General features: G+C 37.0%; 1 protein-coding gene across 1 annotated transcript in view; it reads left to right on the forward strand.

Annotated features, from left to right (window-relative positions):
* The first annotated feature begins 8,922 nt into the window (after nt 1-8,922).
* LOC309664588 (kinesin-like protein KIF28P) overlaps nt 8,923-19,260 on the forward strand; it is a 68,054-nt gene continuing 57,716 nt past the window's right edge. Inside the window, exons 1-3 of the mRNA XM_082470093.1 lie at nt 8,923-12,547; nt 13,244-13,438; nt 17,598-17,801. Of these exons, the coding sequence (XP_082326219.1) occupies nt 12,533-12,547; nt 13,244-13,438; nt 17,598-17,801 (414 nt within the window). The 5' untranslated portion in view covers nt 8,923-12,532. The remainder of the gene's footprint in view (nt 12,548-13,243; nt 13,439-17,597; nt 17,802-19,260) is intronic.

Genomic DNA, 19,260 nt, shown 5'->3' on the forward strand with positions numbered 1-19,260 from the left:
CCAGGGCTCGAACCCGTGTCCCCTGCATTGGCAGGCAGGTTCTCAACCACTGCGCCACCAGGGAAGCCCCTAACTGCAAGTTTTAAACAGTTAACAAGGATATAGAAATGGGCAGTAAAGCAGTTACATAATTATACAGCCTTTAGGTCCACTAAAAGTGATTGCATTTGATTCAAATCTACCACCAAAGTTGGTTATCTTAGACTAGAATAGTAGCAAGGAGGAAAGAGAATGAATACAAGAGGTGGTTTGGGGGTAAAGAGTCATGGAACACACCTGGACAACTGTTAACACCGCCTTGGTGACCTAGAACCTGCCCAATTTTCTAACTTCATATCCAGTCTTTATCTTCACTGTGGGATCAGAGAACCAACTTTATGAGACTTCCTTTGTTGTAAGAAAAAGGCCGTCAGGAGCGTTTCAAGTCGGATGAACTTGGGTTCAAAACCTGACTTTATCACTTACCCACTGTGTAGCCTTCACATTTTTAAGCTCTGAGCCTTGAATTCCTTACGTGTAAAATGGAGATACTGATACCTCACAGGGTCACTGTTACAAACACTGGATGAAATGATCTGTAAGCACTATGCTTAACAAGTAAGTACTTTTAATATTAGCTGCTATAGTTTTTTTCACCATAATATCAATATCTTTTAAATGATTTTATTGAAATTATAATTTACATTCTATACATTTAACTCATTTACAGTGTATAATTCAATTATTTTTAATATATTCACGGATACATGCAACCATCACCATGGTCAGATTAATTGATAGAACATTTTTATCACCTCAAAGAAGAAAGTACTCTTTATTATCTTCTTTTTTTTTTTTTCTGAGGAAATTCTTCAGAGTCAAACACAAAGACTAAAACAAATAAAAAACAAAAGATAATGCAGGTAGCAAACAAAAATCATTATCATCATAGTTAATATTGTCAGATAAGAGAAGATACTGAATCTGTGACCCAGAAGTAGAACGTAGGAACAAAGTTAATCAGAGAACAAAAGTGAGTTCCTACATATTTCTTTTTTTTCAGATTTTATTTTATGCTTACCAAAGCAAAGACATTGATAAAGCAAATACAATCTGCAATAATAAATACATCTGCAATAGATGCTAAATATCATTAAATTATTATATAATTTAGACAGTAAATATGGTCTATTTTTGCTTTCCAATAGTATACATTTGATCACATTTTTTTTAAATACAGCAGGTTCTTATTAGTCATCAATTTTATACACATCAGTGTATACATGTCAATCCCAATCGCCCAATACAGCACACCACCACCACCACCCCCCCGCGGCTTTCCCCCCTTGGTGTCCATACGTTTGTTCTCTACCTCTGTGTAGAGATTTCTCAATTTCTCTCTCAATTTCTGCCCTGCAAACCGGTTCATCTGTACCATTTTTCTAGGTTCCACATATGTGCGTTAATATACGATATTTCTTTTTCTCTTTCTGACTTACTTCACTCTGTATGACAGTCTCTAGATCCATCCATGTCTCAACAAATGACCCAATTTTGTTCCTTTTTATGTCTGAGTAATATTCCATTGTATGCATGTACCACATCTTCTTTATCCATTCATCTGTCGATGGGCATTTAGGTTGCTTCCATGACCTGGCTATTGTAAATAGTGCTGCCATGAACATTGGGGTGCATGTGTCTTTTTCAATTATGGTTTTCTCTAGGTATATGCCCAGTAGTGGGATTGCTGGATCATATGGTAATTCTATTTTTAGTTTTTTAAGGAACCTCCATACTGTTCTCCATAGTGGCTATATCAGTTGACATTGCCACCAACAGTGCAAGAGTGTTCCCTTTTCTCCACACCCTCTCCAGCATTTGTTGTTTGTAGATTTTCTAATGATGCCCATTCCAACTGGTGTGAGATGATACCTCATTGTAGTTTTGATTTGCATTTCTCTAATAATTAATGATGTTGAGCAGCTTTTCATGTGCTTCTTGGCCATCTGTATGTCTTCTTTGGAGAAATGTCTATTTAGATCTTCTGCCCATTTTTGGATTGGGTTGTTTTTTTTTTACTATCAAGCTGCATGAGCTGTTTATATATTTTGGAGATTAATCGCTTGTCTGTTGATTCATTTGCAAATATTTTCTCCCATTCTGAGGGTTGTCTTTTCGTCTTGTTTATGGTTTCCTTTGCTATGCAAAAGCTTTTAAGTTTCACTAGGTCCCATTTGTTTCTTTTTGTTTTTATTTCCATTACTCTAGGAGGTGGATGAAAAAAGATCTTGCTGTAATTTATGTCAAAGAGTGCTCTTCCTATGTTTTCCTCTAAGAGTTTTATAGTGTCCAGTCTTACATTTAGATCTCTAATCCATTTTGAGTTTATTTTTGTGGATGGTGTTAGGGAGTGTTCTAATTTCATTCTTTTACATGTAGCTGTCCAGTTTTTCCAGCACCGCTTATTGAAGAGACTGTCTTTTCTCCACTGTATATCCTTGCATCCTTTGTCATAGATTAGTTGACCATAGGTGCGTGGGTTTACCTCTGGGCTTTCTGTCTTGTTCCATTGATCTATGTCTCTGTTTTTGTGTCATTACCATATTGTCTTGATTACTGTAGCTTTGTAGTATAGTCTGAAGTCAGGGAGTCTGATTCCTCCAGCTCCGTTTTTTTCCCTCAAGACTGCTTTGGCTATTCAGGGTCTTCTGTGTCTCCATACAAATTTTAAGTTTTTGTTCTAGTTCCCTAAAAATGCCAGTGGTAGTTTGATAGGGATTGCATTGAATCTGTAGATTGCTTTGGGTAGTATAGTCATTTTCACAATATTGATTCTTCCAATCCAAGAATGTGGTATATCTCTCCATCTGTTGCTATCATCTTTAATTTCTTTCATCAGTGTTGTAGTTTTCTGCATACAGCTATTTTGTCTCCCTGGGTAGGTTTATTCCTAGGTATTTTATCTTTTTGTTGCAGTGGTAAATGGAAGTGTTTCCTTAATTTCTCTTTCAGATTTTTCATCATTAGTGTATAGGAATGCAAGAGATTTCTGTGCATTAATTTTGTATCCTGCAACTTTACCATATTCATTGATTAGCTCTAGTAGTTTTCTGGTAGCATCTTTAGGATGCTCTATGTATAGTCTCATGTCATCTGCAAACAGTGACAGTTTTACTTCTTCTTTTCCAATTTCTATTCCTTTTATTTCTTTTTCTTCTCCAATTGCCAAGGCTAGGACTTCCAAACTATGTTGCATAATAGTGGTGAGAGAGGACATCCTTGTCTTGTTCCTGATCTTAGAGGAAATGCTTTCAGTTTTTCACCATTGAGAATGATGTTTGCTGTGGGTTTGTCATATATGGCCTTTATTATGTTGAGGTAGGTTCCCTCTATGCCCACTTTCTGGAGAGTTTTTATCATAAATGGGTGTTGAATTTAGTCAAAAGCTTTTTCTGCATCTATTGAGATGATCATATGGTTTTTATTCTTCAGTTTGTTAATATGGTGTATCACATTGATTGATTTGCGTATATTGAAGAATCCTTGCATCCCTGGGATAAATCCCACTTGATCATGGTGTGTGATCCTTTTAATGTGTTGTTGGATTCTGTTTGCTAGTATTTTGTTGAGGAGTTTTGCATCTATATTCATCAGTGATATTGGTCTGCAGTTTTCTTTTTTTGTAGTATCTTTGTCTAGTTTTGGTATCAGGTTGATGGTGGCCTCATAGAATGAGTTTGGGAGTGTTCCTTCCTCTGCAGTTTTTTGGAAGAGTTTGAGAAGAATGGGTGTTAGCTCTTCTCTAAATGTTTGATAGAATTCACTTGTGAAGCCATCTGGTCCTGGACTTTTGTTTGTTGGAAGATTTTTAATCACAGTTTCAATTTCATTACTTGGGATTGGTCTGTTCATATTTTCTATTTCTTCCTGGTTCAGTCTTGGAAGGTTATACCTTTCTAAGAATTTGTCCATTTCTTCCAGGTTGTCCATTTTATTGGCATAGTGTTGCTTGTAGTAGTCTCTTAGGATGCTTTGTATTTTTGTGGTGTCTGTTGTAACTTCTCCTTTTTCATTTCTAATTTTATTGATTTGAGTCCTCTCCCTCTTTTTCTTGATGAGTCTGGCTAATGGTTTATCAATTTTGTTTATCTTCTCAAAGAACCAGCTTTTAGTTTTATTGATCTCGGCTATTGTTTTCTTTGTTCCTATTTCATTTATTTCTGCTCTGATCTTTATGATTTCTTTCCTTCTGCTAACTTTGGGTTTTGTTTGTCTTCTTTCTCTAGTTCCTTTAGATGTAAGATTAGATTATTTATTTGAGATTTTTCTTGTTCCTTGAGGTAGGCTTGTATAGCTATAAACTTCCCTCTTAGAACTGCTTTTGCTGTATCCCATAGGTTTCGGATTGTTGTGTTTTCATTGTCATTTGTCTCTAGGTATTTTTTGATTTCCTCTTTGATTTCTTCAGTGATCTCTTGCTTATTTAGTAACGTAGTGTTTAGCCTCCATGTGTTTGTGTTTTTTACGTTTTTTCCCCTGTAATTCATTTCTAATCTCATAGCATTGTGGTCAGTAAAGATGCTTGATATGATTTCAATTTTCTTAAATTTACTGAGGCGGATTTGTGACCCAAGATGTGATGTACCCTGGAGCATGTTCCATGCGCACTTGAGAAGAAAGTGTAATCTGCTGTTTTTGGATGGAATGTCCTATAAATATCAATTAAATCTATCTGGTCTATTGTGTCATTTAAAGCTTCTGTTTCCTTATTTATTTTCATTTTGGATGATCTGTCCATTGGTGTAAGTGAGGTGTTAAAGTCCCCCACTATTATTGTGTTACTGTCGATTTCCTCTTTTACAGCTGTTAGCAGTTGCCTTATGTATTGAGGTGCTCCTATGTTTGGTGCATATATATTTATAATTGTTATATCTTCTTCTTTGATTGATCCCTTGATCATTATGTAGTGTCCTTCCTTGTCTCTTGTAAACTTCTTTATTTTAAAGTCTATTTTATCTGATATGAGTATTGCTACTCCAGCTTTCTTTTGATTTCCATTTGCATGGAATATCTTTTTCCATCCTCTCACTTTCAGTCTGAATGTGTCCCTAGGTCTAAAGTGGGTCTCTTGTAGACAGCATATATATGGGTCTTGTTTTTGTATCCATTCAGCAAGCCTGTGTCTTTTGGTGGGAGCATTTAATCCATTCACGTTTAAGGTAATTATCAATATGTATGTTCCTATGACCATTTTCTTAATTGTTTTGGGTTTGTTTTTGTACGTCCTTTTCTTCTCTTGTATTTCCCACTTAGAGAAGTTCCTTTAGCAATGTTGTAGAACTGGTTTGGTGGTACTGAATTCTCTTAGCTTTTGTTTGTCTGTAAAGCTTTTGATTTCTCCATCGAATCTGAATGAGATCCTTGCCAGGTAGAGTAATCTTGGCTGTAGTTTGTTCCCTTTCATCACTTTAAGTATGTCCTGCCACTCCCTTCTGGTATGTAGAGTTTCTGCTGAGAAATCAGCTGTTAACCCTATGGGAGTTCCCTTGTATGTTATTTGTCATTTTTCCCTTGCTGCTTTCAATAATTTTTCTTTGTCTTTAATTTTTGCCAATTTGATTACTATGTGTCTCGGCATGTTTCTCCTTGGGTTTATCCTGTATGGGACTCGCTGCGCTTCCTGGACTTGGGTGGCTATTTCCTTTCCCATGTTAGGGAAGTTTTCAACTATAATCTCTTGAAATATTTCCTCTGCTCCTTTCTCTCTCTCTTCTCCTTCTGGGACCCCTATAATGCGAATGTTGTTGTGTTTAATGTTGTTCCAGAGGTCTCTTAGGCTTTCTTCATTTCTTTTCATTCTTTCTTCTTTATTCTGTTCTGCAGCAGTGAATTCCACCGTTCTGTCTTCCAGGTCACTTATCCGTTCTTCTGCCTCAGTTATTCTGCTATTGATTCCTTCTAGTGTAGTTTTCATTTCAGTTATTGTATTGTTCATCTCTGTTTGTTTGTTCTTTAATTCTTCTATGTCTTTGTTAAACATTTCTTGCTTCTTCTCGATCTTTGCCTCCATTCTTTTTCCGAGGTCCTGGATCATCTTCACTATCATTATTCTGAATTCTTTTTCTGGAAGGTTTCCTATCTCCACTTCATTTAGTTGTTTATCTGGGATTTTATCTTGCTCCTTCATCTGATACATAGCCCTCTGCCTTTTCATCTTGTCTATCTATCTGTGAATGTGGTTTTTGTTCCACAGGCTGCAGGATTGTAGTTCTTCTTGCTTCTGCTTTCTACCCTCTGGTGGATGAGGCTATCTAAGAGGCTTGTGCAGGTTTCCTGATGGGAGGGACTGGTGGTGGGTAGAGCTGGGTGTTGCTCTGGTGGGCAGAGCTCAGTAAAAGTTTAATCCGCTTGACTGCTAATGGGTGGGGCTGGGTTCCCTCCCTGTTGGTTGTTTGGCCTGAGGCAACCCAACACTGGAGCCTACCTGGGCTCTTTGGTGGAGCTAATGGCAGACTCTGGGAGGGTTCACGCCAAGGCGTACTTCCCAGAACTTCTGCTGCCAGTGTCCTTGTCCCCATGGTGAGCCACAGCCACCCCCCACCTCTTCAGGAGACCCTCCAACACTAGCAGGTAGGTCTGGTTCAGTCTCCCCTGGGTTCACTGCTCCATCCCCTGGGTCCCGATGCACACACTACTTTGTGTGTGCCCTCCAAGAGTGGAGTCTCTGTTTCCCCCAGTCCTGTCAAAGTCCTGCAATCAAATCCCACTAGCCTTCAAAGTCTGATTCTCTAGGAATTCCTCCTCCTGTTGCCAGACCCCCAGGTTGGGAAGCCTGACGTGGGGCTCAGAACCTTCACTCCAGTGTATGGACTTCTGTGGTATAAGTGTTCTCCAGTCTGTGAGTCACCCACCCAGCAGTTATGGGATTTGATTTTGTTGTGATTGTGCCCCTCCTACCATCTCACTGTGGCTTCTCCTTTGTCTTTGGATGTGGGGTATCTTTTTTGGTGAGTTCCAGTGTCTTCCTTTCTATGATTGTCCAGCAGCTAGTTGTGATTCTGGTGTTCTCACAAGAGGGAGTAAGAGCACATCCTTTTCCTCTGCCATCTTGGTTCAGGCCCAGAATGTCTGTACTCTTTAGCTATCATCCTTATTCCCCCAGTCCTAAACAACCATTAAACTAATCCCTGTTTCTGCATATTTTCCTGTTCTGTACAATTTGTATAAGTGGAATTATATAGTCTTTTATGACTGGCTTCTTTCACTCAGCATAACGTTTTCAAGGTTTATCCATGTTATAGCATATGTCAAAAATTCATTTCTTTATGGCTGGATAATCCATTGTATGGATATACCACATTTTGTTCATCCATTCGTCAGTTATTTGGTGTCAGGGTTATTTCCACCTGTTAGCTATTATGAATCATGTTGCTATAAACATTTGTTTATAAGTTTTTGTGTGGACACGTTTTCATTTGGTTATATACCTAGGCATGGAACTGCTGAGTCATATAGTAACTCTATGTTATCATTTGAGGAATTGCCAGACTTTTCCAAAGCAGATGCACCATTTTAAATTACTACTAGCAGTGTATGAGGGTTCCAGTTTCTCTAATCCAGGCTAACACTTGTTATTTTACTTCATTATAGCCATTCTAGTTGGTGTGAAGTGGTATCTCATGGTTTTGATGTTCATTTTCCTGATGACTAATGATGTCATGCATCTTTTCATGTACTATTGCCTATTAGTATATCTTCCTTGGGGAAATGTCTGTGCAGATCCTTTGCTCATTTTTATATTGGATTATCTTTTTATATTGAACTGTTCTTTATATATTCTAATACAATTTCTTACTAGATATATGATTTGCAAGTTTTCTCCCATTCAAAAGGTCACCTTTTCATCCTTTGAAATGCAAAAGTTTTAAATTTTGAAGTCCATTTTTTTTAATTGTGCTTTTGATGTTATATCTCTCTTTGCCCAATCCAATGTCATGAAGATTTATGTTTTCTTTTTTAGTTTTAGCTCTTACATTTAGGGCTTTGGTCCATTTTGAGTTGATTTTTATATATGATATGAGGTAAGGATCCAAGTTCATTCTTTTGCATGTGGCCATTGAGTTTTCCCAGCACCATTCCTTCTAAAGGCTATTCTTTCTCCATTTTGGCAGCCTTGTTGAAAATCAGTTGATCATATATGTTTGGGTTTATATCTGGATTCTCCACTTCATTACATTAGTCTGTATGTCTGTCATTGTGCCAGTACCACACACACTTGATCACTGTTGGTTGTACTGAATTGTGAAGTTGGTGTGAATCCTACTTTTTTCTTCTTTTTAAAGATTGTTTTGGCTATTCTGGTTGCCTGGCAGTTCCATATGAATTTTACAATAAGCTTGTCAATTTCTACAAAGAAGTCAGGTGGGATTCTGATAGAGATTGCATTGAATGTACATCAATTTGGGGAGCATTATCTTAATAATGCCAAGTCTTTTGATCTATGAAATGAGGTGTTTTTCTAATTTTTAGAAACAATGTTTCTAAATTCCCACAATGTTTTGTAGTATTCAGAGTATATGTTTTGTACTTCTTTTGTTAACCTTATTCTTAAAGATTTTATTCTTTTTTTTTTTTTTTTAATTTTTTTTTTTAAATTAATTAATTTATTTATATATGGCTGTGCTGGGTCTTCGTTTCTGTGCGAGGGCTTTCTCCAGTTGCGGCAAGCGGGGGCCACCCCTCATCGCGATGCGCGGGCCTCTCACCACCACGGCCTCTCTTGTTGCGGAGCACAGGCTCCAGACGCGCAGGCTCAGCAATTGTGGCTCACGGGCCCAGCCGCTCCGCGGCATGTGGGATCCTCCCAGACCAGGGCTCGAACCCGCGTCCTCTGCACCGGCAGGCAGATTCTCAACCACTGCGCCACCAGGGAAGCCCAAAGATTTTATTCTTTTTGGTAGTATTAGAAATGAAATTTTCTTAATTTTGTTCATTTAAAGTGTAGAGAAATACAGTTGATTATTGTATATTGATTTTACATCCTGCAAACTTACTGAACTCATTCTAATAGCTTTTAGTGGATTCCTTAAGATTTTCTAAGATCACGTCATCTGCAAAGAGCAATCATTTTACTTCTTCCTTTCCTATCTGGATGCCTTTTGTTTCTTTTTCCTGCCTAATTGCCCTGACTAGAACCTCCAATACAATATTGAATAGAGATGTCAAGAGTAGAAATCCTTGTCTTCATCCTGATCTTAGGGGGTAATAGTCAGCCTTGACTATTAAGTGTGATATTAGTCGTGGGTTTTTCATAGATGCCCCTTATGTGATTGAAGAAGTTCCATTCTATTCCTGATTTGTTGAGTGTTTTTATCATGAAAGGGTGTTGGATTTTGTCAAATGCATTTTCTGCATCTTGAGATGTGTGATTTTTTTTGTTTTATTTTATTGATATGTAGTACATTAATCATTATTTTAAAGTGTACCCAAGATTTGTTTTAATCAGGTATAATAAGGTGACAGATTTAGTGACAATTGCCTTATAATTCTCAAGAGAAAGGAGCATTCCACGCAGCCACATGGGGAAGTATCAAAGTTGGTCAGAAGGCTGGAGAAAAGAATTCATGGCCCACAGCCTTATGGTGGTTTCCACAGGAAGGAATGGGCAAGGCATGGTAGGCAAGTTTGAGCAATCTTAGGATTGGACAGTTTGAGTAGTTTCCATGCGTGCAGCCTACTTTTCAGGTACCTGGCCCTGAGTGATGTAAGGTGAGGAAAATATTGGCTTGGTGTGTGAGTTAGATAAAGGAGGTGTTTGGGATGTGGACTTTGGATTGGTTGGTTTGCATGAAAGGTAAGTTTTTTGCTATCTCTATGAATTCATTAACCCTGGGAGGGACAATCTCTCCAGGCCCCAGGGATGTCAAAGTTCATAAATATAGAAAATAAAAAACATGGTCAATAGAATCATTTTCAGATGTTAAACCAACCTTGTATCCCTAGGATAAATCTCATTTTGTTACAGTGTATAATTCTTTTTATATGTTGCTGGATTCACGTTGGTAATAATTTGTCAGGGATTGTTGCATCCATATTTATAAGAGATATTGGTCTGTAGTTTTATTTTCTTGTGATGTCTTTATCTGGATTTGGTATCAGGGTAATACTGGCTTCATAAAAATAAGTTGGGGAGTATTCCCTCTTCTATATTTTAGAAGAGTTTATGAAGAATTGGTATTAATTCTGTAAATGTTTGATAGAATTAAGCAGTCAAGCCATTTCTTCATGAGTAGTTTTATTTGTTGTTTTTTTACTACCATCTCTTCATTTGTTATAGGTCTATTCAGATGATAGCCTATTTCTTCTTGAGTCTGTTTCAGTAGTTTGTGTCTAAGAATTTGTCCATTTCATCTAAATTATCTAATGTAATCAATTGTTTATACTATTCCTTTATAATCCTTCCTTTAGTTCTTTAATCTGGTTTCCTTTAGTTCTGTGAATATATTTATAATTGTTACTTTAAGTATTTTTCTGATAACTCTAGCATCTGGTTACTTCTGTTGCCTGCTTTTTTTCCAATGTGTAGGTCTTACTTTCCTATTTCTTTGTATGCCTCACAGTTTTTTAGGGAAACTGGACATTTTAGATAATATATTGTAACAAGTCTGGGTACTGGTCCTCCCGCCCCTCTGTAGCTTGATATTGTTATTTGCTTGTTTATTTGTTTAGTGATTGGCTGGATTATTTTACTTAAGTCTTATCTCCCACCGGGTTCTAGGTACTTTTGCTGTAAACTTCTTTGCCGCAAACATCTTCACCATATAACTAGTTGGCCATAGGGTAGTTTTGCCATAAAAAAATAAAGTAATGAAAAAGAAAAGAGGAACATTAAAAGACTATTTCAAAATACAAAATATTTGATTGCATTTAAGTTATGTGTAGATTCTTAGCAATACTGCACAAATAACTGATTTTATTTTGTGGCTTGTACCTAAAGCATTTATCTTTGAAGTCTTTCATTTATTGTATCATGCTTTTTTTTTTTTTTTTGCTTGTTGATTAGTCTCCTCATTTGGCATTGAACTTTTTTCTTTTTCACTAAAATTTTTTCCTTCATTAAGACAGGTATCAGTTCCCAAACACTAGGATATGTGTTTGTAACTGAGCTTTGGTGTGTTGTGAAAGCCTCTACACTGTTGTTTGTTCTTGGCATATTGTCACATGTCCCTTGATGGGTGTTCCAAAGTTCTCTGGGGAATGTTTCAACTCTGTGCCTTTGAGGCCCTCATCCTTTTTCTTCTCTAACGTAGTGTGTTTCAAAATAAGAAAACAGGGACTTTGCTGGTGGCACAGTGGTTAAGACTACGCACTCCCAATTCAGGGGGCCTGGGTTTGATCCCCGGTCAGGGAACTAGATCCCACATGCATGCCACAACTAAGGGTTCGCATGCCACAACTAAGGACCCCCCCCACTGCAATGAAGGAGCCAGCAAGCCACAACTAAGGAGCCCACCTGCCACAACTAAGACCCAGTGCAACGAAATAAATAATTTTTTTTTAAAAGAGAAAATCAAAACCTAAAAAGGTGGGGGGAGCACAAAAAAATTTTTAAATACCTTATTAAAAAAAATAAGAAAACAACTCTTAGAACAAATAAATCATCATCACTGGCGGTTAAATCCAACAATAACATGGATAACAGGAAGAAATGCTAATGCATTTAAACCAATTGAAAGCAAATCGTCAACCAGTTAATTTTATCTGGCATGGCAGAATTGCTTTATGGCCAGTTAGTTATGCACCAAAAATGTTTGTGGTGAAAATGTGTGCAGCAAATATGTTATGGCAAAGAAGCTTAATGGTGAAAATACCAAACACGCCCCCCAACCCCTACTTTTTTTGTTGCTCCTCAAGAAGACACAGCTTTGGGTATGCCCTGGTTACCCTGGGGTGGTAACAGTTTTTGTAGAGCTCCCTTTCCCTCTTAACCACACCAAGCTGCAAACTCCATTGATTGTTGATTGATTGCTGTGTTGTTTTCAACAATGACCTTGGGCATAAATTGCTCTACAAACTAATTCAATCAAATTCTGGTTCTTTTGAAAAGTTTAACTTCTGAGATCAGTGTTTGATATTTTTTTCAGTGTCCAGGTGGGTTCCTCCCCTGTAAACTAGAGGGCCTGTACTTTAACCTGTTCCTTGAATCTCCCAATTGCCTTTCATCACAGCCACCTCTGTTCTTAAGAGTGCCCTTAGGGTTGAACTTCTCTAAGGGGGCAAATGAAGTCAGTTCCTTTGGGAAGAGATTAGGTGCTATCTGCCCAGGCAAGATCTCTAAACCAGGACTCTGGATTTGTGGGTGGGGACAACAGCAAGCTACTCTGTATGACACCCCTGCTCTAGAAGCCCAGCACTTGGTGAATGTGGAACAGCAGCCTGTGACCCTCTCAGCTTGTCTCTTTTGGTATAGAACCACTACCTCAGGAGCCAGGGCAATGGTGATCAGCACCCCAGTATTCTCAGCATGCTGCAACCAAAGTAGAATCTCCGTTCCATGAGTGGAAGCTGGGTAGAAGAATGAACTCTCACCTCTCACCTATACTTTCCTATACTTAGCCTCAGCCACAGGTAGATGGGGGCAGGGTGAGAAATGCTGATATTCTCCTCCTAGGAATAAATCCCTCCTACTGGGATCTGGGGAGAAAGGGAACCCTGTGTTCTTAGCTCCAGCAATCTGAAGTCATCTCTGCTTTGCTGAGCTGGCAATGGAGAGGGAAGGAATAGTCTTGCTTAAACAACACAGACTCTCCTTTCTTACCAAATTTTGATAGATTTTATTGAATAGATCTTTCTTCATTGGCTGTTTGCTTTTAGAACCATTTCCAGAGGCTTTAAATTTTTTCATTTTCATTTTTTTCATTAATAATTTTCACCAGTTTTGCTGGGGAGTGGGACAGTGGAGCTTCTTACATTGTCATGTTGGAAATGGATCTCTGATGCTATAGTTTATGCTATTAGTATAGCTGAGTGTTAGATATGCTATTCTCAGAAATTTAATATGACTAGAGACAAGCCTTTTAAAATTTCTGAGGAAGTATAAGAGAAACTGTTGTCATAATAGCTGCTAAGAATAACATAATTAGAGAACAAAATGAATAAATGATAAGTTATTGGCTTAATTTCTTACTAGATGTAAAGACCTGCAAAACAATCAGATGGCAGAAAAACTGTAATGATTGACTCTGAATTTGTAATTTGACTATAGAGAGAGAAGAATTCTGGGAGCAAATGTGTGATTTCCATGCATTCCAGGACCACTACCACTATACAAGACCCTAAGAATCCAGAACATACGAAGACATTTACTTTTGACCTGGCATATTGGTCTCACAATGGATTTCAAAAGGATAAAGATGGTGTGTTTATTTCAGCTGATCCTAGCAGTAAATTTGCAGGCCAGGTAAATTGCTTTAAAACAACTTCAATGGTAGTTTGTTTTTTTTTCAATAAAGTGTTAACAATACACTGGTACAATTATTTTAATGCAAGCATACTACAATATATGCTTCCATATGAGAGTTTGGTTTTAAATTTATTCCTTTTCATGTTAAACATGAGGTCCAAAAGTACAGCTATTGCCTAAATAAATATTTAGACACTCAAGTCAGTTATTTTCCAATGTACTGACATATTTTGAAAAAGGAATGTCAGTCAAGTCAATTATATTTCCTTCTCTGAGATAAGCAAAATTGCACGGCACTCAGCATTTGAGAACTTTGGTTTTATCATATGCCGTGCATTATTCAGCCTTAAAGTTGCTCACAATTTGCTGTAGGGAGACAGGCAAAAAAGTGCATTCAAATGTTACGGTTTCTGTGATAACAATATGTATGGGATACAACGGGGTACAAAGGAAAAGTGGTCATTTCAATCTGGACAGAGCTCATTAAGCTTCTTGAATCTGTGGGTTTGTGATTTCCATCAAATTTTGAAAAAATTTCAAACAAAATTTCTCCAAGTATTTTTGGTCTCTCCTATTCCTTCTGTGACTCTAGTTACATGTATGCTTGAGATTGTCCCATAGGTCACTGAGGTTCTTTTTTTTTTTCTTTTTTTTTTTCTTTTTTAACATCTTTATTGGAGTATAATTGCTTTACAATGGTGTGTTAGTTTCTGCTTTATAACAAAGTGAATCAGTTACACATATACATATGTTCCCATAGCTCTTCCCTCTTGCGTCTCCCTCCCTCCCACCCTCCCTATCCCACCCCTCTAGGTGGTCACAAAGCACCGAGCTGATCTCCCTGCGCTATGCGGCTTCTTCCCACTAGCTATCTATTTTACGTTTGGTAGTGTGTATACGTCCATGCCACTCTCTCCCTTTGTCACAGCTTACCCTTCCCCCTCCCATATCCTCAAGTCCATTCTCTAGTAGGTCTGTGTCTTTATTCCCATCTTGCCCCTAGGTTCTTCATGACTTTTTTTTTTCTCTTAGATTCCATATATATGTGTTAGCATACGGTATTTGTTTTTCTCTTTGTGACTTACTTCACTCTGTATGACAGACTCTAGGTCCATCCACCTCACTACAAATAACTCAATTTCGTTTCTTTCTTTGGCTGAGTAATATTCCATTGTATATATGTGCCACATCTTCTTTATCCATTCATCTGTTGAGGTTCCCCTCAAAATTAAAAATGGAACTACCATGTGATCCAGCAATCCCACTTCTGAGTGTTTATCCAAAGAAAATGAAATCACTATCTTGATAAGATATCTGCACCCCCATATTCATTGCAGTATTATTTACAATAGTCAAGACATGGAAACAACCTAAGTGTTCATCGACAGATGAATGGATAAAGAAAATGTATATATACATACATATACATACATACACACTGGAATATTATTCAGCCATAAAAAGAAGGAAATCCTGCCATTTGCAACACATGGATGGACCTTGGGGACATTATGCCAAGTGAAATAAGTTGGACAGAAAAAGACAAATACTATATGATCTCACTTACATGTGGAATCTTTTTAAAAAATGAACTTTTAGATACCAAGAACAGATTGGTTGTTGCCAGAGGCAGGGGTTAATGTTGGGTGTCGGGTTTGAGGGGGGTGGGGGTGGGACACGGGTGAAATGGGTGAAGGTCATCAAAAGCTACGAACTCCCAGTAAGGTAAATAAGTCCTGGGGATGTAATGTACAGCATGGTGATATACAGACAGACCTCATTTTATTGGGCTTTGCTTTATTGCGCTTCGCAGATACAGTGTTGTTATTGCGGGGTTTTTTTCTTTTTCTATTCTTTCTTTCCTTCTTTCTTTTTTTTTAAAACAAACTGAAGTTTTGTGGCAATCCTGTATCAAGCAAGTCTATTGGTGCCATTTTTCCAACGTTGCTCACTCTGTGTCTCTGTGTCACATTTTGGTAACTCTCCCAATATTTCAAATTTTTCTATTTCTCATGGTGATCTGTGATCAGTGATCTTTGATGTTACTATTGCAAAAAGATTATGAAGTCTCAGATGATGGTTAGCATTGTTGAGCAGTAAAATATTTCTAAATTATGATGTATACATTGTCTTTTTAGACATCATGCTATTGCACACTTAATAAATTACAGTGTAGTGTAAACACAACTTTTATATGCATTGGGAAAAACAAAAACTTTTTGTGACTCACTTTATTGCATTATTTGCTTTATTGTGATGGTTTGGAACTGAACCCACAGTATCTCTGAGGTATGCCTGTAGTTAACAATACAGTATTGTATATTTGAAAGTTGCTGAGAGAGTAGATCTTAAAAGTTCTCATCACAAGAAAAAAAATTGGGGGAATTCCCTTGCGGTCCAGTGGTTAGGACTCTGTGCTCTCACTGCTGAGGGCCCGGGTTCAATCCCTGGTCAGGGAACTAAGATCCCACAAGCCACACTGCATGGCCAAAAAATAAAAAAACAAACAAACAAAAACTCTGTGAACTAAATTTATTCTGGTAATCATTTCTCAATATATACATATATCAAATCATTATGCTGTACATTTGAAACTAGTATAATGTTATATGTCAATTCTCAGTTTTTTAAAAGATAGTTTTAAAAGACTGCAAAAACTGTGCTGTAAAGAGACTTGATTAACTTTGTCAACAGCTTTCCCTCTCATCCTCCCTATCTTTTGTTGACCACCTATTAAGATACTGCAGAATTATAGCTTTACATACTGTAGTGTAGGAAAATGTTTCGTATAGTTGATTATAGGATGAAGAATAGGAAGAAACTAGAAATGTAGCTCTGTGAATTCTTGGCTTACCTAATATGCAAATCACTGACATCCAAAAGAGATTTCAGTGGAAAACTATACAGAAAACTCTACAGCTAACAAAATTTACAGAATGATTCTATTCTCTAAGATTTTGTTTATTTAATAAAACTCTATGTTGGTTGTTTGAAGTTTTCAATTCATAAAAATTGGCAATAAAAGCATTTTCCCCAAATCTCCAAATAGCACAGAGGAAAAAATGATAGCAAAACCAGTTACTTTACTAAGCTTAGTGAGCACTCCTTAGGTTCAGCTAATAGCTCCTAAGGTAGAGTGGTTATCTATTACATAAATACATTTTTTCTGGTAAAAGTATGGTCTCAACGTTCTGGGAAACCACTGGCCAGATTCCACATTTTAAGCCTAGAGCTCCCCTAACACTTATAGTGTAATACTTTTTATTCCTTTCTCATGAGAAATGAGTAGTGTAAGAAAATTGGTTATTGCCTATTGTCCTTATATAAATCACACTACGTTGGTATGTGCATCTTTCTCAGAAATAAAAATTATATAAATTACACAAATGTATACATTGCAACAAATGGAGTGTATAATGCTTACTTACTATTTTATTGATATTAGAGAACAGAAAAGAATATACACTTTGAAACAGCCTCAAATAAGAGAATTATTCCTGGCTATGGCAATAACAGATAATATCTCTCATATTATAGATAACATAATAGATAATAATAGATAATCAGATGATAGATAATAAAAGCCAGACTGCATCTTCTCTTTCAAGCAATTGTGGGCACAAGCATCTGTGTCTGCCACTTAAAAAAAAAGGGTGCACATATACATGTGTGTGTTGGCTTCAGAACCACTAGGTCTTGTTAAAAAAGAAAGAAAGAAAGAAAGAAGGTTCAGGAGCAGCGAGTTAAAATTAGTGTAGGAATTTTGTAACGTTGTTTGGATTAAAGAATACAGAGAAAGTAGAAAACACTTTGACTGGTCTGTGTCCCTTGGTGCCTTGAAATTTTTGTCTAATTGATGAATTTTAAAGACCTAGCCCATGTTTTGTCAAGGCTATAAAATACTCAAATCCATTACTGACGAATACTGGCTAGTTGAATATCCATGGTGATTTGTGGTGATCAGCGTTTTCCAAACCGACAAATCCCTTTTTGGTTGCCAGCTTTATTTCACTGGTTCTAAGACAGCATCTGAGTTATATTTCAAGTAAGTCATATAATACTAATTAAGGTGGAACTCACTAAAACCAGAATATTAGATTTTAAGAGTACTGTGAAAAGTCAGTGCTGAACTTGATGCCTGTGGTCTTCTTTCCAGAGAGATGTTTTCCACGATCTTGGCAGGGGAATTCTGGACAGTACCTGGCAAGGCTATAATACTACTCTCCTGGCTTATGGCCAAACTGGCTCTGGAAAAAGCTATTCCATGATTGGGTTTGGGGCAAACAAGGGTATCATTCCAAATGTGTGTGAAGAGCTATTTCAAGCAATTGAGAACCGGGAGAAAAATCAAGAATACCAGGTATGTATTATTCTAGAATCCCTTATTTAAGGAATTTTTTTTTTCATTTTGGAAATTCTCTGCCCCCAGTGAAAGTTATCAGCATCTCTATTTTAGGATAATGTTAATTTTCCATACCAAAACCTTTACATGATTACAAAATCAAGTTGTAGCTAAATAAAATGTTGAATTGTTCTGGTTCTATGGAGGCAAACCCAAGGAGATATTTTTAAAAGGCATTTTGAGTACCATAGAAACAGGAATGCTGACAATAGCAAGGGATCATTGTTGAGGCTTATAACACAAAACCTTAGCTAACTCAAGTCTCTGGTTCCCTTTGCTCCCCTCTCCTACCAAGGTTGTGGGTGTGTTATCATCTTAATTAATTTATTTTTACTTCTAAATAAAGAATGTTATTTTGTTTCTTAATTATCCCAGCATAGTTTCTTACGTGCCCTAGCATAGAAGGCCCAAGAAGGTGAAAGAGCTGTGCCTGAAAGCTATAAGACACTGATGAAAGAAATTGATGAAAACACAGATAAATGGATGTACATCCTGTGTTCATGAACTGGATGAATTAATATTGTTAAAATGTCCATATTACCCAAAGCAATCTACTGATTCAATACAATCTCTATCAAAATTCCGATGGCATATTTCACAGAAGTAGAACAATTCTAAAATTTGTATATAACCACAAAAGATCCCAAATAGCTAAAATAATCTTGAGAAAGAAGACCAAAGCTGGAAGCATCACACCCCCTGATTTCAAACTATACTACAGAGCTATAATAATAAAAAAAATATGGTACTGACACAAAAACAGGCACAGAGATCAATAGAACAGAACTGAGAGGCCAGAAATAAACAAACACACATATGGATGATTAATTTATGACGAAGGAGCAAAGAACATGCAATGAGGAAAGGACAGTCTCTTCAATAAATGGTGTTGGGAAAACTGGACAGCCATATGCAAAAGAATGGAATTAGACCACTATATTACACTATACACAAAAATTTACTCAAAATGGATTAAAGACTTGAATGTAAGTTTTGAAACCATAAACGTCCTAGAAGAAAACATAGGCAGTAACCTCTATGAAATCGGTCTTAGCAATGTTTCTGTGGCTCTGACTCCAAAAGCAAGGGAAAGAAAAGCAAAAATAAACAAATGGGACTAATAAAACAAAAAACCTTCTGCACAGAGAAGGAAACCATCATTAAAATGAAAAAACAAATAAAAAGAAATGAAACTGAGTTATTTGTAATGAGATGGATGGACCTAGAGTCTGTCATACAGAGTGAAGTAAGCCAGAAGAGAAAAACAAATACCGTATGCTAACGCATATATATGAAATCTAAAAAAAAAAATAATAGTCATGAAGAACCTAGGGGCAAGATGGGAATAAAGACACAGACCTACTAGAGAATGGACTTGAAGATATGGGGAGGGGGAAGGGTAAGCTGTGACAAAGTG

The sequence above is a fragment of the Balaenoptera physalus genome (genome assembly GCF_965194825.1).
Source record: "Balaenoptera physalus genome assembly, chromosome: 1".
Classification (NCBI taxonomy): domain Eukaryota; kingdom Metazoa; phylum Chordata; class Mammalia; order Artiodactyla; family Balaenopteridae; genus Balaenoptera; species Balaenoptera physalus.